Source organism: Corylus avellana, chromosome 10 (assembly GCF_965113065.1).
Source record: "Corylus avellana chromosome 10, dhCorAvel1.hap1.2, whole genome shotgun sequence".
Classification (NCBI taxonomy): Eukaryota; Viridiplantae; Streptophyta; class Magnoliopsida; order Fagales; family Betulaceae; genus Corylus; species Corylus avellana.
In genome coordinates this window covers 9,147,830-9,169,882 of record NC_142499.1, presented here as the reverse complement: position 1 = coordinate 9,169,882, position 22,053 = coordinate 9,147,830, and the positions used below count along the sequence as shown (strand labels likewise).

General features: G+C 38.3%; 1 protein-coding gene across 1 annotated transcript in view; it reads right to left on the bottom strand.

Annotated features, from left to right (window-relative positions):
- The window catches only part of LOC132191452 (protein kinase family protein / protein phosphatase 2C (PP2C) family protein), a 36,520-nt gene extending 15,940 nt beyond the window's left edge, over positions 1–20,580 (bottom strand). The window contains exons 1-6 of the mRNA XM_059606468.2: positions 20,316–20,580; positions 20,032–20,149; positions 19,749–19,915; positions 13,259–13,326; positions 12,907–13,130; positions 10,964–11,015 (exon numbers count right to left, since the gene is read on the bottom strand). Of these exons, the coding sequence (XP_059462451.2) occupies positions 10,964–11,015; positions 12,907–13,130; positions 13,259–13,326; positions 19,749–19,915; positions 20,032–20,149; positions 20,316–20,430 (744 nt within the window). The 5' untranslated portion in view covers positions 20,431–20,580. The remainder of the gene's footprint in view (positions 1–10,963; positions 11,016–12,906; positions 13,131–13,258; positions 13,327–19,748; positions 19,916–20,031; positions 20,150–20,315) is intronic.
- Positions 20,581–22,053: the final 1,473 nt, after the last annotated feature.

Below are 22,053 nucleotides of genomic sequence, written 5' to 3'. Positions count from 1 at the left end.
TGACCAAATTGCCCTCATACCCTAATACATTCTTCTACATTCTTCTAACACATTCTTCTACATTCTTCTAACACTAACCAAATCAGCCTAATTCTAGGAATACAGGCTGTTACATAATTTCCTAAAATAGTTAACTATACAAGTATAGAATACAAGTCATTAAACATGTTTTCCCACATAAACCTATCTTTTGTCAAGTTAGTCCATAGAAAGTCGCCTTCCTCAAACTCCACAGCTTGCCTCTTCTCCGCACTAGCCTTATATTTTGCCATTGACTCTTGCAAGTTTTGAATAGTCGCCTTGTGAACCTCCTGAACTTGAGTAACTAAATCTCCAGCCTTTGCAATCATTCTCTTCAAATCAGGAACTGGTACTAGGTCCAATGGTCCCCAAGGAGTAGATTCGTACACAATGAAGAATGGACTAAACCCGGTACTCCGATTAGTAGACCTATTGTAGGCAAAGTCTACTTGATAGCTTATGATCCCATGGCTTCAAATGATCTCCCACCAAGCTTCTAAGCAAGCCTCCCAAAGACTGATTAACCACCTCCGTTTGCCCATTGGTTTGAGGATGATAGGCACTACTAAATTCCAGCTTGGTGTTAGACAATCTCCACAAGCGCCTCCAAAAATAACTAAGGAATCACGTGTCCTGATAAAAAACTATAGACAATGGCAATCCATATTACGCCCTGACTTTTATTTCCACATAGCACTACTACATACAAAAACACTCACAGCAGAAAATTACCAAGTATAAATTTTTTCTTTTCTTTTTGAAACCACTAACTCACCTCAAAAGCACAATATACCAAAGTTTCTACTGAAAATAAATATCTATAAACATGAACTAGAATGTCATTACATCTTTACAACTATTGTCTATTACAAATCAAAATTTGCCATAAGCCGCATATGAAATAACTACAACTGATTTAAAGAAAGTTAGCCCATCAAAAGGGAGGCCTCCTGCCAGCATCATGGACAAAAGTCCACACACTCATACGGGACTTTGTCGATTGCCTCCTCAGCAACATCTGTAAAATTACCTCAATTTTACAGGTAGATGTGTGAGTCTACGGATCACCAATTACAAACATTCTACCCATTAATGTGTGATGTTTGCCCCATTTTTCTTTTTGGAAAATCCCTCTTACTTGTGTTTTACTAAACAGCTACCACAATGCTTGGTTCTCACAAAATATTTGTTTATAAAGTGCCATTTCCAGTCTGCAAATCATGCAAACTAGAGCGCTTTTATACATAATAATAGAATGAAACTTATGTTCTTTTACATTTTCTTTACTACATATAATCACGTCATACCCCATCATATGAAGTGAATAAAATAATTTATAACATGTTTGTTATGATGTAAAACGTCAGTTTAAATACTAATAGATGCGTATCAAATAGCTCATGCATATTTTACATAGATACATATACTAACACATTTAGCAAACTGCCATATTCGAACTAAGGCTTCAGCCTTGCAATAACAAAGGCTTCAACCCTGCTAGAACTAAGGCATCTCAACCTTGAATAACTAAGGAAACAAACGTACAAACCCGCTCGAACTAAGGCTTCAAGGGAACAACCCTACTCGAACTAAGGCTTCAAGTGTACAATCCCACTCGAACTAAGGCTTCAAGTGTACAATCCCACTCGAGCTAAGGCTTCAAGTGTACAATCCTGCTCGAACTAAGGCAGCAAGCATACAACCCTACTTGATCTAAGGCAACTCATATAATCATCAGATAACATTCTCATTTCTCAGAATCTCTAACCAAAAGTTTTAGAAATCCTTTAAATCTGGTATTTCCTTTCAGAAAACAAACTTTCTTTTAAAACTCTTTTCAATGAAATTCCATTCTTTCAAATCTTTTTCCATGAAAACTCATTTAAGGCATGTAAAACATATGGTAACATAATTTCATCTTTAAGAATATAATTTCACATGTAGGGCTCAATATCACATAAAAAAATAAAATAAATAAAAAAATAAAATAAAAATCATATATAACATGTGTTTGTAAAATATTCAAGTGCAAGATCAGCAAATTTATACTTATAGTTTAGGCCAAAACTCCCTAACCAAACCTTTGTGATTCGATTCCATACTTTCTTTGCATTTACATTGTACCCATCAATTGTGTTCTAATTCTCTTTAAAACTCTAGGAGCTCTAACAAACCCTAAGATCCTTGAACATTATGAAAGTCATTTGGAAAAACCCTTATTTTTCTGTTCTAACTAAGCTTGGTCAACCGGAGATCAGCCGAGGGTCACTGGAATATACTGCCTCAGGCTCAATCCATCGAGCATTGACCGAGGCATCTATCGAGGGTCACTGGACCTACTGCCTTGAGCTCGGTTGACCGGGCTTATGTCTCGGTCGACCAAGGGAGTACTGGCAACAAACTAAATTTCCAAAAACTGTCTTGAAACCTTGTCTTTTGGCCTCTTTTCACTTCAATGGATCCATAGGCCTCATATACAACAACATCTACCAAATGGAACATTGAAAAGCGTCTAACTTTTAAATCTATGAACAAAACCATAGTTTTGTAAAAATGTCATTTTTATACGTTGTTTTCTTTCTAACAAGATTTGGGCGGCACAACAACACATTTACACGCATTTCTAAAGTGCCATGCAAGTCCCATCACATAGTTTGATCAAAATAGTTATAACAATACCATTCTACCAAAACTTAGTAATACAACCACTCACGTGGTTATCACAATATTGCCAATATGTTTACTTATAGTATAACTATATGCATATACATGACACTATACTTGCATTATAACAACGTTACAATGATTACACCAAATGAAAAGCGAGTTTAGACTTTTTACCTCTCAATAATCTATTATCCAAGCACCTCGATACTTCCACGTCAAGATTTCACTTTCGTAGGGCTTCACTGCTTGAGAACCTTCTCACACAACCCTCACATGCATCCCTTAAAGTTTCTAGAGAGAGAAGAGAGATTTTTGAACAATTTATTCCGAAGCTTTGAGCTCTATTTATAGATTTTTAAGTCAATGTTATAGTGCTAGGTCGACCGGCCCTTTTTTTATCTAGCCTGTGAAATGCCTACCACTTGTCTCAGTCATCTAGAGTCATGTCTCGGTCGACCAAGTCATCATGACTCTCGAAATCGGTCAAATCAGGGTTAGCCTGAATTTGACTCAGCCACCTTGAAATAACTTATTTTTGCCACGTGTCCAAATCTCGATCAATCGAGCTTAGTCCTCGGTCAACTAGTCCTTGGTTGCAGAAACCCGATTTTTGCCATTTTGACGCCATTTTTGATCCATTTCATCCTATCTCCCCCGAGTCCTTACATACTTGATTGATCGGTCAATTATCCACACATGGTAGTAATTCAAATGTAACTTTAGGTACGAGGTCGGAATCACGGATAAGATCCCAATCTAGAAAGCTCTTTTCTGTGTACATGCCGTGGTCACCCAGCAGTGCTCAGTGAGTGCATTTTCGAGCTAAAAATCCATCATTTTCACTTTTCACCTCTAAAATCCCATTTTCTTTCGTATTCTGTCTTAGTTTGACCTAAGTGGGTATTATGCATTTCATTATTTATTTAACATTTAAAATATGCATTTTAATTTATTGGGCGTTACAACCCATGTAGCCTATAAACTTTTTAAAAATACAGTTGTGCCACATTTACAGCATCAGAAGTCTTCTTACAGGCAATGAAATATGCCATTTCATAAAATCGATCAACCACAACAAAGATGGAATCATTACCTCGTTGTTTCCTCGGCAGGTCCAACACAAAATCCATGCTTATATTTGTCCATGGTTGCTCCAAAATTGGAAGTGGCTTATATAAACCGGCATTTGTAGTTGTACCCTTGGACACTTGACAAATCCAGCAACCAGCCACAAACTTCCCAATCTCTCTTCACATGCTTTGCCAATAGAATTGGTCCGGTATGATCTTCAATCTCAAGCCACCCTTTGGAATACATAGTTGATTGCCTTTGAAAAGGAACTCGTCATGTAATAGGAAATCATCCTTTTGTCCCGCTGTCACATCACTAAGAATAGGACCAAAGAATGGAGGACTAAATAAAGAATCTTTTAAGAGATCAAATCGAAGTACCTTTGTCTTGACTGTAATCAATAGAAGTGCCTTCTAGCTGAGCAAATCACCCACCTTGTTCAATGCCCCAAATTTATGCTTGATGACAAGGGAGAACTGTTGCAGATACACCGTCCAACCGGCGTGTCTTTATTAAGGTTTGTCTTGAATATTAAGGTGCTACAAAGCTTCATGGTCAAAATCCAAGAGAAACTCATTGTAAGAAAGATAAGAACTCCAATGCTTCAAAGCTTGCACGAAAGCATAGAACTCTAGATCATAAGTGTTGTAGTTAAGCTTAACATTTCACTGAAGTGCACCAATGGTCTTCCTCCTTGACCAAGTACTGCTGCAATGCCCACCTTGGACGCATCACAATGTAATTCAAAGGCTTGTGTGCAACCTGGCAATGAAAGAACAGGAGTAGTAGTAAGCTTCTCCTTGATCACCTCAAATGCTACAACTGTCCCTTTCATTCCATGAAAACTTTCCAGCCTTCATGCAGTCCATAATAGGCGCCAAAATAGAACTAAAGTTGTTGATGAAGCGAAGGTAAAAAGACACCAACCCATGGAAACTTTGTACCTCATGCAAAGTAGCAGAAGTCAACCATTTCCTTATGGCTGCAACCTTCGACTCATCCACTGACAACCCATTCTTCGATACCACATAACCAATGTTAAGGACCAAATCCGTCATGAACAAACACTTGCCCATGGAAACAAAGAACTTCTCCCTAGGCAACTCAATAAGAAACTCCCACAAGAGCAGAAGTTCTTTGATGTGTTGCCACTTCATTTTAAGCAAGAGCGTGTAACATTCTTAGTCTTTGTTCCACAGTAAAATTTGTGACCTATCTCTTCCTATTAAAATTTCTTATTCAAAGAAACAATTCCTTTTGAGTATCTTGGTTCAAAATGGTTGACAGGATTAGTCTCTCGCTCTTCCTTTACACTTTTTAGGTTAGTAAGATAGTTTTCTGCCCTAGCGGCGGCGTTGTTAGGCATTGTGCGCTAGGCTCTGGTGAGCCGCAATGGAACGGCGCTTCTCCATAGAAGCAAAATCCTTTTGCCTGTCAACGAAGGAAGGGTGTCTTGATCTCCGTTTGGAGGAAAAGAGAAAAGGGTTCGTAGAGGTAATTTTCGTGAGTCAACCTTGTGCTTCATGGTTGGTGGATACGGTTGAGGAGACGAGTCAATCTCTGTTGAAGGTTGATATTGCCAAGTCATACCGTGAGGGCGATAAGGCTTTGATGGTGCATGGGGGTGTTAATACAGCAGGTAGTTTCCTGGAGGTGACTGTGTTTGCTGAGGGAGGTCGTAAAGGAATCATTTGGCTACCTGAGGGCTGTGGTGGGAGGGGATGGCGTCGGTTTGCAAATGAGTTGCGGAGGATGTCGGCTCCACAAGCCTCTGTGCACCCTGTTCCAAGGACGCAGCCCAAGCTTGGTTTGGGAGAATCCATCTCTAGATGTCATCTTGGGCGCTCCTTTGCGGAGGTTCTTCGACTGGCGTCTGGTTTTGAGGTGCCTCCCGTTCGGAGGAGGGAGGAGGGTAAGATCTTCGCAACCTCTTGATCTTTTCCCGGTGAAGGACTCTTTTGAGCCAGGGTACGGTGATTATGAGTCGCGAGTGATGGTGGATTGTTTTGAGTTGGAGTCGCCAGAGCCTGCTAATTCTATTACATGTTCTATCTCGGCGGCTGATCATACGAAGAAGAAGAAGAAGACGAAGACAATGCAAGGTCTTTTTTGTTCTAATTTGGGCCAGGTCCTAGCTGGGTTAGTTAAAGGACTATTAGTTGGGCTGGGTGTATTACCTTTAAGGAAAAAACAATGGGTTTTTTTTGTTTTTTTAAAAGGCTTACAAGGTCTTGGGTTTGGGTCTTTCCTTAAGCCCAAACACGCTGGGTATCTTAAGTCAGGTTGGCACAGGGGTATGATGCGTCATGTTAAGTGTTTGCCTAAGTCTCAACAGTGCGGTCTGCCTCGCCGGGAGATGTTGATTTTCCGGCCGCTTGTAGGGAGGCGTGTGTTTCTAAGGCATTTGCACCGGTCGTTGTTGGTCTCGCCGGGGTTTCCAACGATGATTTCAAGCTTGCATTGGTGGGGCCGTCGTAGGCAGAGGTGCATCCGGAGTTACCTCAATAGGGCTGTGCGTCGGGGTCTGTGTCTAATGCTACGGCAGCGGCCCCTGTCTTTCCGACGGATGCTGCTCTGATGCCGGAGAATACCCAGAACTGGTTGTCGACTCCGGTGAGTACCATGCCCAGTATTGGGGATCTTTTCATTTCTTTTGTTGATAAGGCGGAGGCCCCTGTCTGTCCACTGTCTCTGGTGGTGGTCTCTGTCCATCCGGTGGGAGTTGGTGCTGTTCCGGCGAAGGAGGTTGAGCCTGTTCAGACTGCTTCGACAAAAGGGTGCTACGTCGGGGGTTTTTAGGGTCTAGAAATGCTTTCTCTGCCTGGGATGAAGAAGGCTTCATCGTCGGCAAAGGGTTCTAAAGTTGTAGTCGAAGATTCACAGATCTGTTCTTCGAAAAAGCATGTAGCTGAGCTGGGTTTGAGAATAAGCGAACCTTTTCCTCGGATGTTGGAGAGTGGTGCTCCAATTTACTCCTCTGTTTCCAAATCTCAAATAGGGTATGCCCAGAGGGTGAAGGAGAAGATTGCTAAGCAGTTGCATAAGAACAAGGAGCTGTTTGCCGAGGTTGTAGTGGAACCTTCAGAGAAGGGGGTGAAGAACTATTCGGAGGTGGTGATAGATGTGGTGAAATTCGCCTCCAGTGTAGGACTGTCTAATGGTGAAGGAGGTGATGAGAAAAGTCTTTTGAATCTCTTTTCAAAAATTGAAGAGGGGCGGAAGCCTTATACCTCTAAGGTAAAGAGGAAGAAGGAACTCAAGAATTTAGAATGCTCCATCAATTATGAGGCTACAGAGAGACCTTCTCTGGAGAGGTGCCATCGCCGGCGGGGTTGTGTTGGGACCAAAAATGCATTTTCCTTTCCTCCAAAGGTGCATTAGGGCTTGGTGTTTTTTTAGGGCTGGTGGTGGGCCATTGTGGGCTTCAGTCTTTGGGTTTTTTGGGTTCTTTCTTTGGTTTACCGTTTGGTTGTGGTTACTAGTTGGATCTTCTTGGGTTTTGTCTTTGGGTTTAAATTGGGCTACCTATGTATACTTTCTTGTGTACTTAGAGGCGCTTTGGGCTTTTTTTGATATATACAATTTACTTATCAAAAAAGAAACTCCCACAAGAGCTGAAGATGCACATCAATGTTAGCACTATAATAAGGATGTCATCAAAATACACCAAAACAAACCTGCCTATGAAAGGGTGGAAATCTAATTCATCACCCCCATAAACGTGCAAGGCGCATTTCACAACCCAAAGGGCATCACCAACCATTCATATAGCCCCTCATTCATTTTGAACAGTGTCTTCTACTCATCACCCAGTCAAATTCGGATCCACTAGTCTTCAAGTGCAGCTTTGTGAATACCATGGCCCCATTCAATTGGTCGAACAAGCCATCTACCCATGGAATAGGAAAACTATACCTCATGGTGATCTTGTTAATTGCCCGACTATCCACACACATCTACCAAGACCCATCTTTCTTGGGTTTAAGTAAAATTGGAACTGTACATAGGCTCAAGCTCTTTCGGATATGGCCTTTAACCAATAGATCTTCCACTTGTCGTCTTAACTCTTCATGTTCTTTAGGACTCATGCGATATTGTGGGAGATTCGGAAGATTAGATCCCGGCACCAAATTAATTTAATGCTAAATGTCTCTCCAAAGTTGGTAACCCCTTCGGCAACTTGGGAAAAACATCAACAAAATCCTTCAACATTTCCTTCACCGGCTCCGATACTCATCCTTTATTACTTTCTTTGCCCAATAGCACAAATATAACCCCGGAAGCTTTCATCTCATCCACAAATTCCTTCCTTGCTAGGAGATTTTTACCATCCCCCTTTGAGGATTTTGGCTCAATCTCTTTCTTACGTTTTAGTGTAATCTTCACATTGGCAAACATGAAGCTATAAGTATTCTTCCTCCCATCATTGTAATACCCCGATCCCATATTGAGAAGATGAGTAGCCTATATAGAGTAGTGGTTTATAAAGACAATTACGGATGCTAAGTCCCGCATTATTTACTTACTAGGTGAAACTAGCTAAGTGATTTTAAGAAAATTCCAAATTGATTGATTCTTTTGGGGTATTAGCGCAGATTTGACTAGCACATTCCCTAGGTCATTACAAATGGTATCAAAGCCACTTAATAGCACCATGTGGTACTAGAGCACTGCATGATGTGGCCTTGATGAAGACATCACAAGTTTAAAGATGAGAGATTGTAACACTCCTTGAGAAAATGAGTAGCTCACATAGAGTGCGTGGTTTATAAAGACACTCATGTATGCCAAGTCTCATATTACTAACTTATTAAGTGAAACTGGACTTTATAAGTGATTTTAAGAAAGTTCCAAATTGACTAGTCTTTTTGGAGCGATAGTGCAAATATGACTAAAGCTTTCCCTAGATTGTTACAATCATGGATAACGATTCTATCATATTGTCACAATCCATCCAACAAGAGATGGCAAGCATTCATGGCAACTACACCATACCATACCTTATCACTATATTTAGTCCCAATAGAAAACGACACTAGACAACGTTTAGAGATCGTTACCTCGATTTCTTTCTTGAGCCACTCCAACCGGTAAGGACTAGGGTCCTTTTTCATCTCCAAATTCAATTTTCAGATAGCCTGCTCCGACACTACATCTTGCAGCTTCCCAAATCAATGACAGGTTTGCACACTCTCCCATGATACATGTAGATTGGGAGATGCTGCGTCTTCAATCTTCACCTTCCGCCTTACAGGATGTAAAGCAAACACTCTACTAACCACCAACAAAGGACCCTCTCCAACTACAATCTCCAAATCAACTTCTTTCTTCGCCATCAAAGTCGGGCTCTTTCTTAAAATCAACCGTCGTATTGTCTATTTCCTCCCCGGACCCGATGATTAAACCTTTTCCATACTTCTCTCCCTTGTGGCAATCCACCATTCTGTTCTCCACATCACATTTAAAAAACTTTGGAGTGCTAGTCAAAGACGCCTTGTTAGGTTGCACATTCGGTTGCCCTCTAGTTTGTGTAGGAGGTGGGTTTATACTACGTGTAGAGAATGTGGGATTAGGCTGGTTACCCCCACTACCTCCTCCTCCAATCAGTGCCAAAGGCCTCCAAGATAATGTCTTCTCTAGGTGCAACGCTCTTTGGTGTGCTTCAAACACATTAAGAAGATCAAAGAAGTTCAATGAGTCTAGGAATTGTTGCTGCATACATCAAATATATTGAGATACCAACTGATCATCCGACTCCGCAAAATCCACACGAGCCACCACCAACTTGTAGAAGTCCGTCGTGTAATCATTCATAGATCTTGTTCCTTGCCTTAGATTCTGCAATTGTTGGTATATGGTCCTCGCACAGTTATGGGGCAAGAATGCAGCCCTCATATGTTTCAATAATTTCTCCCAATTATTGATCTTCTCCTGCCCTCGCCGCATTCTAGTTTGCTTCAATTGCTACCACCATGCAACAGCTCTTTCCCAGAACTTGGTCGCCACTAAAGGAACTCTTCAATCATCAGGCACCTCCTTAAAGTATAAGATCTCAACAGCAGCTACCCAATCAAAGAATTCTTCAGGTTGTAGGCAGCCTTGGAACTCCAAGATATCGAGTTTGAATCTTGACTCTCATCTGCTAGCATTGATCTGCGCCATGGGACACTCCCTTCCCTCTCTACGCTGCACAAACGGACTGACAGTTTCATCCTTAACAATATACATGTCTTCCTCCTCCGCATAACGCGGATTTGGTCAATGGCATTGGCGACAACCGTTTGGTCCACCCATGACAGTAAATTGCTCAGCGAGCTCTCTAAGTCACCCAAACAAATCATCAATGCTCCTCCATGATTGCAAACTTATCTGCAAATGGTTTCCCCTTCTGCATCCCCTTCACGCCAAAGAAAAAAGGCCTTGACTCTGATATCAACTGATGCAAAGTAGGTGTATTTGATATATATTAAAAAAAAAAAAAAAAAAAAAAAAAAAACAATATTATACTAGTAATTCTTCCCAAAACCAAGAACAAATCAAGGATTGGGATAGATAGATAGAAAACCGCTGCTTGAGTGTTTCTTATCTTATTATAAACGAATGAATAATATACAAGTATTTATTGTATCTAAACTTCTAACCCTACTAAAACACAAAAATTAAGTATGTTCTATGGAAATGATGTGATCGTGTTAGGACGGTGACACTTACTCGTCCTGAGGATGTGATCTCATATGGGGACCTGTTGCTGATGGGATAGCCGACGAGCTTATCGTAGGCTCCTTTAAAATTGAGCTTGTCAAAACAGCTTGCTGGCGAACCTTTCTGGCGAGGCTCTTAGGTAGCCCTTATATGTCATCCTCAAGTGACATAATCAAGATGCCAAGCTGACAAGGCTCTTAGATCTCCAAATTAAACAACATGCCTGGACGCGTTCCTAACGTTGTAGCTAACGATGCTCTCAAATCTCCTTCTTGAAGCCTTCTTAACAAGCTCGTCCACAAATGTTTTGGACCTCGTTGGGATGCCCCTATCTTCTCCAAATTTCTTATAAAATTGAATTCAGTCTGGTTTACATCAATATATTTAGCAACAAGATTGATTTGAATGAATCAATTTAACCATAACATGAAAAACATCTACAGGTGTAGAATTATAAGCCCTACCTCCCCTGAAAAAAAAAAATGCAATAGAGAAAGCTAACCTGAGCTTCTGCACGAAGATCAGTATATGGGACAACACCAGTAAGAAGCTCACTGCAATAGAGTAGAAAGGACGAATAAAGAATTTCAAATGTACATGCTTCTAGACTATAATAATCCAAATGACTCCTAGTTCTATGACAACATTTTAAATTCAAAACAATAATATGGCAATATAAATGCATCTAGCAAACAGAGCTTCCTGGAATGCATATCCTTGCCTTCCTAATTTGACATCTTTTATTTTAATAATTCAAGATAAATGCACTGGAAACTGCTTTTGTCCCACTAACAGCGAGACAGTAACAATCAACTGATAAATAGCTTAATATAGGCCAGAACAGGAAAGTTCTGAAGCACATAATTCCCAAAAGCAGACATGACCATATGTAATACGTATTGGACACAGAGACATTAAAAACACTCAATCAAACTGGTACCATACACATCCAAAATTTGGAAACAATTTCTGAAGCATTAGAGACATTGGAATGGACCCACAACATGCATCAGATGAGTATTTACAATCAAACAAAGTTTGACGCAACATAGATAAAGAAAACTTTAACTTATTATAGATTAATGAAAATTAATATGGGATTCTTACAAACTAATATAGATGGCAGGGCATGCTAAAAAGAAAAATAAAAAGAAAGAAGAATAAATGAGAGAGAGAGAGAGAGAGAGAGAGAGAGAGAGAGATAGAGAGAGAGCGAGAGAGAGAGAGAGAGAGAGACAGCGAGACAGAAATAGAACTTCAGGATTTCGACCTATTGAGTATAAATAGTTATTGTTGATGAACCACCAAAACATATTTTATCACATACTCTATATATAGCATATCAAAAATGTGTCATATATATTTATAATTATGTTGCTACTTATGTACTTCCATGTTTTCTGATGATATCTATGTCCACATTTCTATATTTTTTTGTGTCTTCATTACATTCATGTTTCTGCTACAAAGTTAGAGAAGACCTGTGTAATGCATAACCATGGAGGACTACCTTTTTTCCTCTGGCTCTATTATTTGTAAGCACTCACTTATCCGCCAAGGAAAATTAATGTTTTCATACATCATTTATGCTTTCCAAAGATGTTATTCATGACAATATGGTGAGCAGTTCAATTTAGCATCCAGATTTCAACATTTAAATTCTATGCCAAATGAGGCAAAAATTCATATCAGTAATGTTTAATGTTTAATCTCCAGTTATCTGATAGCCATAATGATAGCTGCAAAATGTCTTAAAAGACATAATTATACATGTGATCAAAAATCTGGAAGTGCAAATTGAACATGTTTGATAATGGTTTTGAAAAGTGATTTTTATTTTGGTTTGAAAAAGTGTTTTGATGTGATGTAAAGGTTAGAAGTGTTTTTTTGATGGGATCCACATTTGAAAAGTCTTGTGTTTTGAATAGTTTTTTTTTATATATATAAATAAGTAATTCATTGAAAAGCGCAAAGGGGCGCAACCCTAGTACAAAGGATGTATACAAAGAAAAGCCCCACTAAAGGCGAAAAGAGGCTTTTGTGTTTTGAATAGTTTATTAATGATTTTGAGAACAGTGTTTTTTTTTTTCTCAAAACAGAAAAGCATTTTCAAAACCGTTACCCAACGAGGCCAAATCCATATCCAACAGTGTTTAACCATGACTTTTCAGCAGGCATAAACTGCAGCCACAGCCACAAGAACATTGATGGCTCGAGTGTTATAACCATTTATATGAACACTGGTTCCGCCTTGCTATTTTTTATTTCCTATATGCAGTATTGGAAACTTAATGGACCACCAAATATCCTAACAAATTCCAATCTTAATTGCAATGGATACAAGTTTAAAACTGCATTCCTATTTTCCTTTTTCCATGATTCATAAAAGAAAGAAACCATGCAATTTCGTATAGTGTAATTTAACAACTTGTCTCAGACTCTTACTTGATTGATACCCCAAAACTGTAGACATCTGATTTTTCTGTCTGGGTCTCCTTCTTTAAGATTTCAGGTGCCATATATATGAGTGTCCCAACCATTATTTTTTTGTGAAAACCACCGGTCGGCTTGCCAGTTGATCTCCAGTTCTCAACAGAAATTCCTTTCAGATTTTTTTTGTATTCTGCCAAACCAAAATCTGCTAGGTGTGGGTAAAGGTTTTTGTCGAGCTGCATTGTAGAAACATACACATCAGTTTCCTACCTACAAGTCAAAATCAAGATTCCAGTACTAAATTTTGGGAAAAAAAAAAAAAAACTAACTGGAAAGAAGATAAAGAACATAAGAAGATATTTACAAGAATATTTGCTGGTTTCACATCCCTATGTACGATCCCGAGGTTATGCAGATACTGCAAAGCCTTTGCTGCAGAAAAAGAAATAATGGAAAAGAAAAACAATGAAAAGTCATGCAAATGGAACTTTTAGAAATCTTTAACTGAAAAATAAAATAAACAGAGATTTTATAGGAAAATGAATCATTAGCACTAGTATAATGACTAAAGTTGAAGCAATAGAAGTAGGATAACCTTGACTTTGGATAACTTAAGAAAAATGAACATTATTGTGGTGATTGGTGGTGTATGTGCAAGAAAAGTGGAAAATCTAATGATCACCTCCTTCATTGTGAGATTGCAAGAGAATTATGGAGTTTGTTTTTCCATTTGTTTGGTATTGTTCGGGTTATGCCTAGAAGGTGAGAGAGATGTTGGTGAGTTGGAGAGGACAAATGGGAAAACCGTAATGGTCTAGAAGTGTCTTTGGAGAGAGCAAAATGTAAGGAGGTTAGCTCCTTTGTGTTTAATATGGTGTCTTTGGAGAAAGCAAAATGTAAGGAGCTTTGAAGATCGAGATAATGCAATGTTTAGAGCAGAAAACGATGTTCCAATTCCTCTACACATGGATAGCAGCGTTCAATAGCTTGCCCGTTTCTAATTTCTCTGAGTTTTTGGATTTTTGTTCCTCTTTTTCTCAATATTAGAGAGTTTCTCTTGTATACTTCTTGTGTACCAAGGTTGCATCCCTTTGTGATTTTAATGAAATTGAATGACTTATCAAAAAAGTTGACATTTTTCAGTTATTTCAGATTCTTACTCATTCTCATTTTCCATGCATAAAGTCTCTATGATGTTGTAGTTATTCATGAAATTGGTACGGGCCCTGTATGAGTAACTGGTAGCATTTGAAGGCAAGTTAGTTTTATGATCTCCAATACTGTACCTTTAAATACAAAACAAACAGTAGTCCATGAAAATACTGCAGCATTACCTTTCCAGTATCATGATATTAGAAATTTGTAAATGTGAAATGACGAATGATATTTATTGCAACCACTTTGTATAAAAAATGATTGAAAATATTACGGATATGGCCTCTAACGAGAGAGTTTAGAGGCTTTTTGTATCTTCAAGATTCTAAAGGTAATAATACGGATCTTTTACCTCTTTCATAAAATATCAAAAGATTAACACTCCTATCTTGCCAACTTTTACATTCAGTAATTTGCATCTAATCAAAATTACATTTGAATATCTGAAATTTAAAAAATTTGAATAGAACATAGAGAATTTACCATCAAAAAAGTATCTTATGTTGTGACAAAATAAATTTCAGGATCACCAAAGTAGCAGAAAATAACATAATAAAAAAATAATCAATCACACAAGACACCAAGATTTACATGGTTCGGCTTATTAAGCCTATATTCACAGGCGGAGATGATCTAGTGAAAATTCACTAACAAAAGGATGGAGTAAAAAAATTAGCACAGAGAACAACCACTCAAACCCAAAAAGGCTAATACACTCAAATCTCACTCTCACACAAAAGAACACAAAAGAGAATTAAATACAAAAGAGAAAATTTCTCTAAAATTCTCTAAGCTTTTTAGCACTTCAAGCGAGAGATAACTCAAGAAACAAAATCGTGTATATCTCTCACAAAGTTTCTTCTCTTCCTTTGCTATGCAACTCAAGTTTTTCTCTTTTCGACAACTTCAACTTTTCTTCTTCTTGCCAACTAAATGCCCAAATGGCCTTTTCTTGTCAAAGCTTCTAGACGAAGCTCAATGAATGAAGAGACAAACAAACGTGTGGGAAGAAGTAAGTCAAAAAGTTATGTGGTCCCATGGTAAGGCTTGTGAAAAACAAGTCACCTACTCCAACATGACATCCACATAGAGCAACAATTAAATAAAAGAACCATCTGACAATTTCATGTAATACACACAGTTATCATAACTACTTCTTGTGTAACCATGCCCAACCATAAAGCTATCAAAGCACTTGTACCACTATTTTGGAGATTGTTTCAAACCATAGAGTGATCTCCTCAACTTTTTTTATAAATAAGTTATTCATTGAAAAGCGCAGAGGGGCGCAACCCAATACACAAGAAGTATACAAAAAAAGGTCCCACTAAAGGCAGAAAGAGGAACATAAAGATAAAAATTGAGAAATGGTGAAAAATTAAGGCACACTAAAAGCGTCGGCTCAATGGAACAAAGTATGAATAAACAACTTTTTGAGCTCTTCCATTGACCTTTCTTGATCTTCAAAACATCTTGCATTCTGCTCTCGCCAAATAATCCACATTACACACATTGGTGCAATTCACCACACCTCCTTAGCTAAAATATTACCTCGTTGACCGCGCCAACAAGCTAACAACTCAACCACTCCTCTAGGCTTGATCCATGCGATATCAAAAAGAGAGAAAACCAAACTCCATAAGCTCGTGCCACTTCACTGTGAAGGAGAAAATGGTTGACAGACTTGCCACTGTGCTTACACATACAACACCATCCCACCATCCTCAACTAACAAACATGATCCTCTTTACCTTCAACAATGAATCCCTATGGCTGATGCATGTAGATGGTATCCTCAAGCTCACCATGTAGAAAAGCCGTTTTCACATCAAGTTGTTCAAGCTCCAAATCAAATCGAGCAACCATGGCAAGCAACACACAAATAGAGCTATGTCTCACAACAGGAGAGAAAACTTTATTGAAGTTCATACCTTCTCTTTGACTATAGTCCTTTGCTACCAAACGTGCCTTAAACTTTGCATCTTCAACACCTAGGATCCCTTCCTTTTTCTTGAACATCCATTTGCAACCAATAGTCTTAGTGCCCTTAGGCAATTTTCACCAATTCTCAAGTCTGGTTCTTATAAAGAGACTCAATCTCCTCATTCATGGCAACAACCCATTGAGCATACTCACTACTTGTGATAGCTTCTGAGTAAGTGGAAGGCTCCTGGACTGCAGTGTCTTCTGCCACATTAAGTGCATACGCTACCAAATCTGCATATCCATATCTCTGAGGTGGCCTAATCTGTCTCCTCTGTCTACCAGCCACAATACTAGTCTCTTGCTCTTCTTGTGGATCATCATCATCAAAATTGGAACCATGTCTATCTGTAACGGGCTGATCTTGGGTGCTATCTCGCACCCTCTGTGAAACCTCCACCTGAAGCTCCACCACCTCGCTATGACTCTGCTCCTTTCCTATAGACACAATAGACTCCTTTCTCGGGTGAAGCATGGCAGATTCATCAAATACAACATCTCTACTAACTATAAACTTAGGTGATTTAGGATCAGAATACCACAATCTATATCCTTTCACCCCATCAGCATAGCCTAGAAATATACACTTCTTTGACCTAGGCCCAAGCTTACCATCATTCACATAACAATAAGCAGGACAACCAAAAGTTTTCAAAATCGAATAATCAGCAGGAGTACCAGACCATACCTCATAAGGAGTTTTACAATCAATGGCTATTGATGGAGAACGGTTGACCAAATAGCAAGCAGTATTGACCGCCTCAGCCCAAAAATCTTTCGACAACCTAGCATTCGAAAGCATGCAACGCGCTCTCTCCAAAAGAGTCATGTTCATCCGCTCAGCAAGCCCATTCTGTAGTGGAGTATGACTAACTGTGCGGTGTCTGACGATACCTTCATCCTTGCAAAATTTATTAAATTCACCACCACAAAATTTCATGTCGTTGTCTGTTCTGAGTCGCTTGATTTTCTTCCCAGTCTGATTCTCAATTAATGTCTTCCATTGCTTGAAAGTGACAAGCACATCACTTTTCTTCTTCAAAAAATACACCCATACTTTTCTCGAATAATCATCAATAAATGTTACAAAGTACCGAACACCACCCTTTGATGGAACCTGAGAGGGACCCCATAGATCTGAATGGATATAATCCATTGTACCACTTGTTCTGTGGATACATGTACTAAATTTGATTCTGCATTCTTTTCCGAACACACAATGCTCACAAAAGTCAAGAGATCCTGTTTTCTGGTCACAAAGCAAACCCCGTTTGCTCAGGATTGTCATACCCCTCTCACTCATATGACCCAACCGCATATGCCATAACCAAGTAGTGTCTGAATCTAGATCATCTGAAGAAGACACAGCAGCTGAACTTGTCACCGTATTGCCTAGAAGAAAGTAAAGGCCATTAAACTTGTTACCTTTCATCACAACCAATGAACCTTTGCTAACCCGAATGACTCCACCTTCACCACAATACTTGTATCCAAGGGAGTCCAAAGTGCCCAAAGAAATAAGATTTTTCTTCAAATCTGGTATATGTCGAACATTCGTCAAAGTCCTCACGATCCCGTCATGCATCCTTATTCTAATTGTACCAATACCAACAATCTTGCAAGCAACATTATTTCCCATCAAGACTGAACCACCATTGATTGACTCATAGGTAGTAAACCAATCCCTTTTAGGGGACATATGAAATGTACAAGCAGTATCAAGGACCCACTTTTCGTTAGAACAATCAGCATAACTGGTAATTGCAAGGACAAGGCCTAAACCCTTAGAATTTCCTTCAACAACACCAGCCACAAAAGATGAACTTTGTTTATCACCTTCCTCTTTATTTTTCAGCTTCGAACACTCTGATTTATAATACCCATACTTTTTACAATAGTAACACTTGACTTTCTTCTTCGACCTCAACTGTGATCGGCCTATTGATTTTCCTTTACTTGAATTCCTCTGACTAGATCGACCTCTAAAATTACAGAAATTCTCTGAATGACCCTTAACAAATAAACCCTTTATCTGATTATCACTACCTTTACCATTCAATCTTATCCTCAACTTCATAAAATCTAAAGCAGATTTAATGTCCGCTAAGGAGATGGTATCTCTACCGTACAACATTGAATTAACGAAATTATCAAAGACATCCAGTAGTGAACACAACAAAAGCAGGGCTTGATCCTCATCATCTATTTTAATATCAATATTTTTCAGATCCAAAATAATTCTATTAAAATCATCAAGATGATCACAATGAAGCATGCATTCTTTCATCTTGAGGGTATATAACCATTGCTTCAAATATAAACAGTTCTTGAGGGACTTCTTCATGTACAAGCTCTCCAGCTTCTTCCAAAGTTCAGCGGCAATTTCTTCATCAGCAACTTCTCTCAAGACTCCATCTGAGAAAGATACCAAAATTGCACTCTGAGCTTTTTCTTCAAGTTCCTTACTTTCCTCCGTTAATGATGTTGATGGCACCTCGGCATCCAAAATCTTCGCCAAGGCTTGTTGCCGTAACAAAACTCGCATCTTGATGCGCAAAAGACTTAAACTATTCTGACCGTCAAACTTTTCTACTTCAAATTTTGCAATAGCCATTCCGCAAAATAAAGATCCAAGCTCTGATACCAGTTTGTTGTAACAAAATAAATTTTAGGATCACCAAAGAAGCAAAAAAAATAGCATAATAGAAAATAACCAATCACACAAGACACCAAGATTTACGTAGTTCAGTTTATTAAATCTACATCCACAACTGGAGACGGCCACAAGAAATTCACTAACAAAAGAATGGAGTACAAAGAGTAGTACAGAGAACACCATTCAAAGCCAAAAACCCTAATACAGCAAAATCTCACTCGCACACAAAAGAGAAAATTTCTCTAAAATTCTCTAAGCTTTTCAACACTCCAAACGTGAGATAACTCAAGAAACAAAATGGTGCATCTCTCTCTCACAAAGTTGCTTCTCTTCCTTTGCTCCGCAACTCAATTTTTTCTCTTTTCAACAACTTCAGCTTTTCTTCTTCTTGCCAACTAAATGACCGGATGGCCTTTTATTTTACAACAAGGCTTTTTGTCAAAGCTTCTTCTAGAAGAAGCTTAGTGAATAAAGAGACAAACAAACGTGTGGGAAGAAGTAAGTCAAAAAGTTATGGGGTCCCACTGTAAGGGTTGTGAAAAACAAGTCACCTACTCTACATCTTACATGGTTGAATGCATGAAAGATATATGAATTCATCAAACACCTCAAAGTTCCAATTATTAGTCTCAAAGTGAATCATTGAGATCTGACAAATAAATCCAAAAAAAAAGTGAAGTGTCAACACTATTTAGCAAAGCTTTGTTTGTAACCACTGTCATAAGGGTGTGCTATTTTATTGATACATTTCTAGAGTATGAGATGAATAAGATGTACATCCAGAGCCTTTCTTCTGGAAATACATTGGCAAGACTTTGAGTATTGTTAAACCAACTACTTTCTGGTGCTAATGTAATAAACGCTATTCATATAAACTAGTTATTTTTCTGTTAAGTGAATTACATATTAATCTTACGATACAAAGTTATAATAAGCCTATAAGTGAAAGATCATCAAACCAATACCCCAATGATTCGAATGATGAAATCAATATCACATGCATTGATAATATTGTGAGACTAGTAAAACATTAAATTTGAAACAAACAAACAAATCATACCTAACCGGACTGTGATCATGAGCACTTGATAAATATCCGGAATCCATTCTTCCCTGTGTATTTTGTCCGCGAGATTCGGAGATTCATAGAATTCAAAGAAGAACATATAATTGGGTGGCCTCGCATGCGCTGCAACCAGTTTCACTATTCCCGGATTCTCCACCTTACTTCATTTGCATATAAAAAAAAATAAAAAATAAAAAATCATTCCCAGTAAGTATCACCAGCACTAATCAGATCAAAATGCTTAACACATTATTCAGAGAGAGAGAGAGAGAGAGACCATAACAATTGGAGCTCTGTATGGAATCTGCCAATGTCTTCAGAAGTAGACAAGATGGGTTTCTTTACAGCAACCTTTTTACCGTACAAAGTTGCTTGATATACAACACTCTCTGCCCCTGAAATCCGGCATTTATTGACATCAGAAGTGCTCAAATTATTACGTAGAGGAAAAGGTTTAAATTAGTTTACAGAAGGAACAAGCAAAAATCAAGTGCATTTGGGAATGAAAACCAAACAGAGCCTTAGCATAAAGCGTGAACTGCCGAGGGAATAGATGGTTACCGCGCGCAATTGGGGAGAGGAGAGTATAAGAGGAAGGTGGGAGATGCAGAGGGATCGATTTGCTTGCACAGCAACCTCTTACGCACGTGTTTGGCTCCACAATCTCTAGCCCCATCTCTCTCCCGCTCTCTCTCTCTCTCTCTCTGGCTCTGAGGATTTTGAGAAAGAAAGAAAGAAGAGGAAAGAGAATTTAAAGCGGGAGCGCTGCGGGGATGAAGAAGCGGGGCTGTCTCAGTGTGCTGGAAATTTCGTTTTGATTGTTTGGCTGTGAAGTATGTTTCGTACAGATTGAACGCGACAAATCTAAATGCTTTTCGCCAACTCATATATGTTGTCAATCTTGATATTAATTTATTAATTTTAGAGAAAAATGAAAAATTAATCTTTATGATTTTTTTTTTTAATTTACAATTAGCTAATTTGGTATGACAATGAACTCAAATGATTTTGAAATATGCTAAAAAAAAATAAAAAAATTAATCTATACAGTCAAATTTTGTCCACTAATTTAACAGATTCTGATAGTGTGACACGTGAGAGTCAATAAAATTATGACACGTGTCTTATTTAAGTCAATGTCATACTCACATAATTTGTTAAGTCAATGGACGGAATTTGACTGTAAGAAATAAGTTATTTTTTTAGTACATGTTCGTCGTTCGGAATTTCGGAGTTCATTTTGATACTACTGTCTATATGAAAGTAATTGTGAATCAGATAAACTATAAGGACTGATTTTATATTTTTATTGCTTTAAGTTTTTTCACCTTTTTTTTTTTTTAATGTTCTTTTAAATGACTTGTGCTTTGATTTGGAATTTCAGTTTTTGAGAATACAAAACCTTTTTACAGTCCATAAATTCACCGAATTGAATCCCAGACTTACCACACAATTTGTCTGAGAAAAGCTTGAAAAAAAAATTGATAAATTAGAAATCGTTTCAAACGGTTTTTTTATATACCTTTTTTTATATTTAGTGTAATAATATATTATGAATCAAGAGAAGTCACTTTCGTAGTACATAGAAAATGAGAAAGGCTAAATATTATACTTCCATCTCACTTCATTTTATTAGATAGATTGATGTGACACTGCACATCAGTCATTTAATTTTATTTTTAACAATTGTTGATAAGTAATGAAACATCAACTCAGCCAAATAGAAGTGGAATGAGATATAGTATATAACATTGCTGATAAAAAAAACTATTGCCAAAGGAGATGAAAAATTGTTGGAACTCCCTGTCCAATTGGAGAGCGTACTCCCATTTTTTATAACAAAAGATACTATATATATAAAAGGTAATAAAGCATTGGGTAAAATGGGACACTGAATCTCCGTAAAACAGTAGCTCATTACTTTATTTTCACTCAAAAAATCTCGGACTTGGCTGGGTTTGGCCCTAGGGGGTGGCCGAACCACCCCTTAGGGCCGAAGCCACCCCCAAGTGTCGGTTGGGAGTGGCTTCGGCCACCCCCTAGGGCCATCGGGGTGGCCGAAGCCACCCCCAACCAGCCCTTGGGGGTGGCCGGAGCCACTCCCATGTCTCAGGTGGGGTGGCCGGCCACCCAAATATATATTTTTTATTTTGTTTTATATTTTTCTTTTTAAAATTTAAATAATATTTTATTAGTTTTTAGTTAATTGGATACGTGGCAACTTCTAGACCCTTGGATGAGATTCAATAGCCAAAATTTAAAAAAAAAAAAAAAAAAAAAAATGATGGGCAATTCCCAA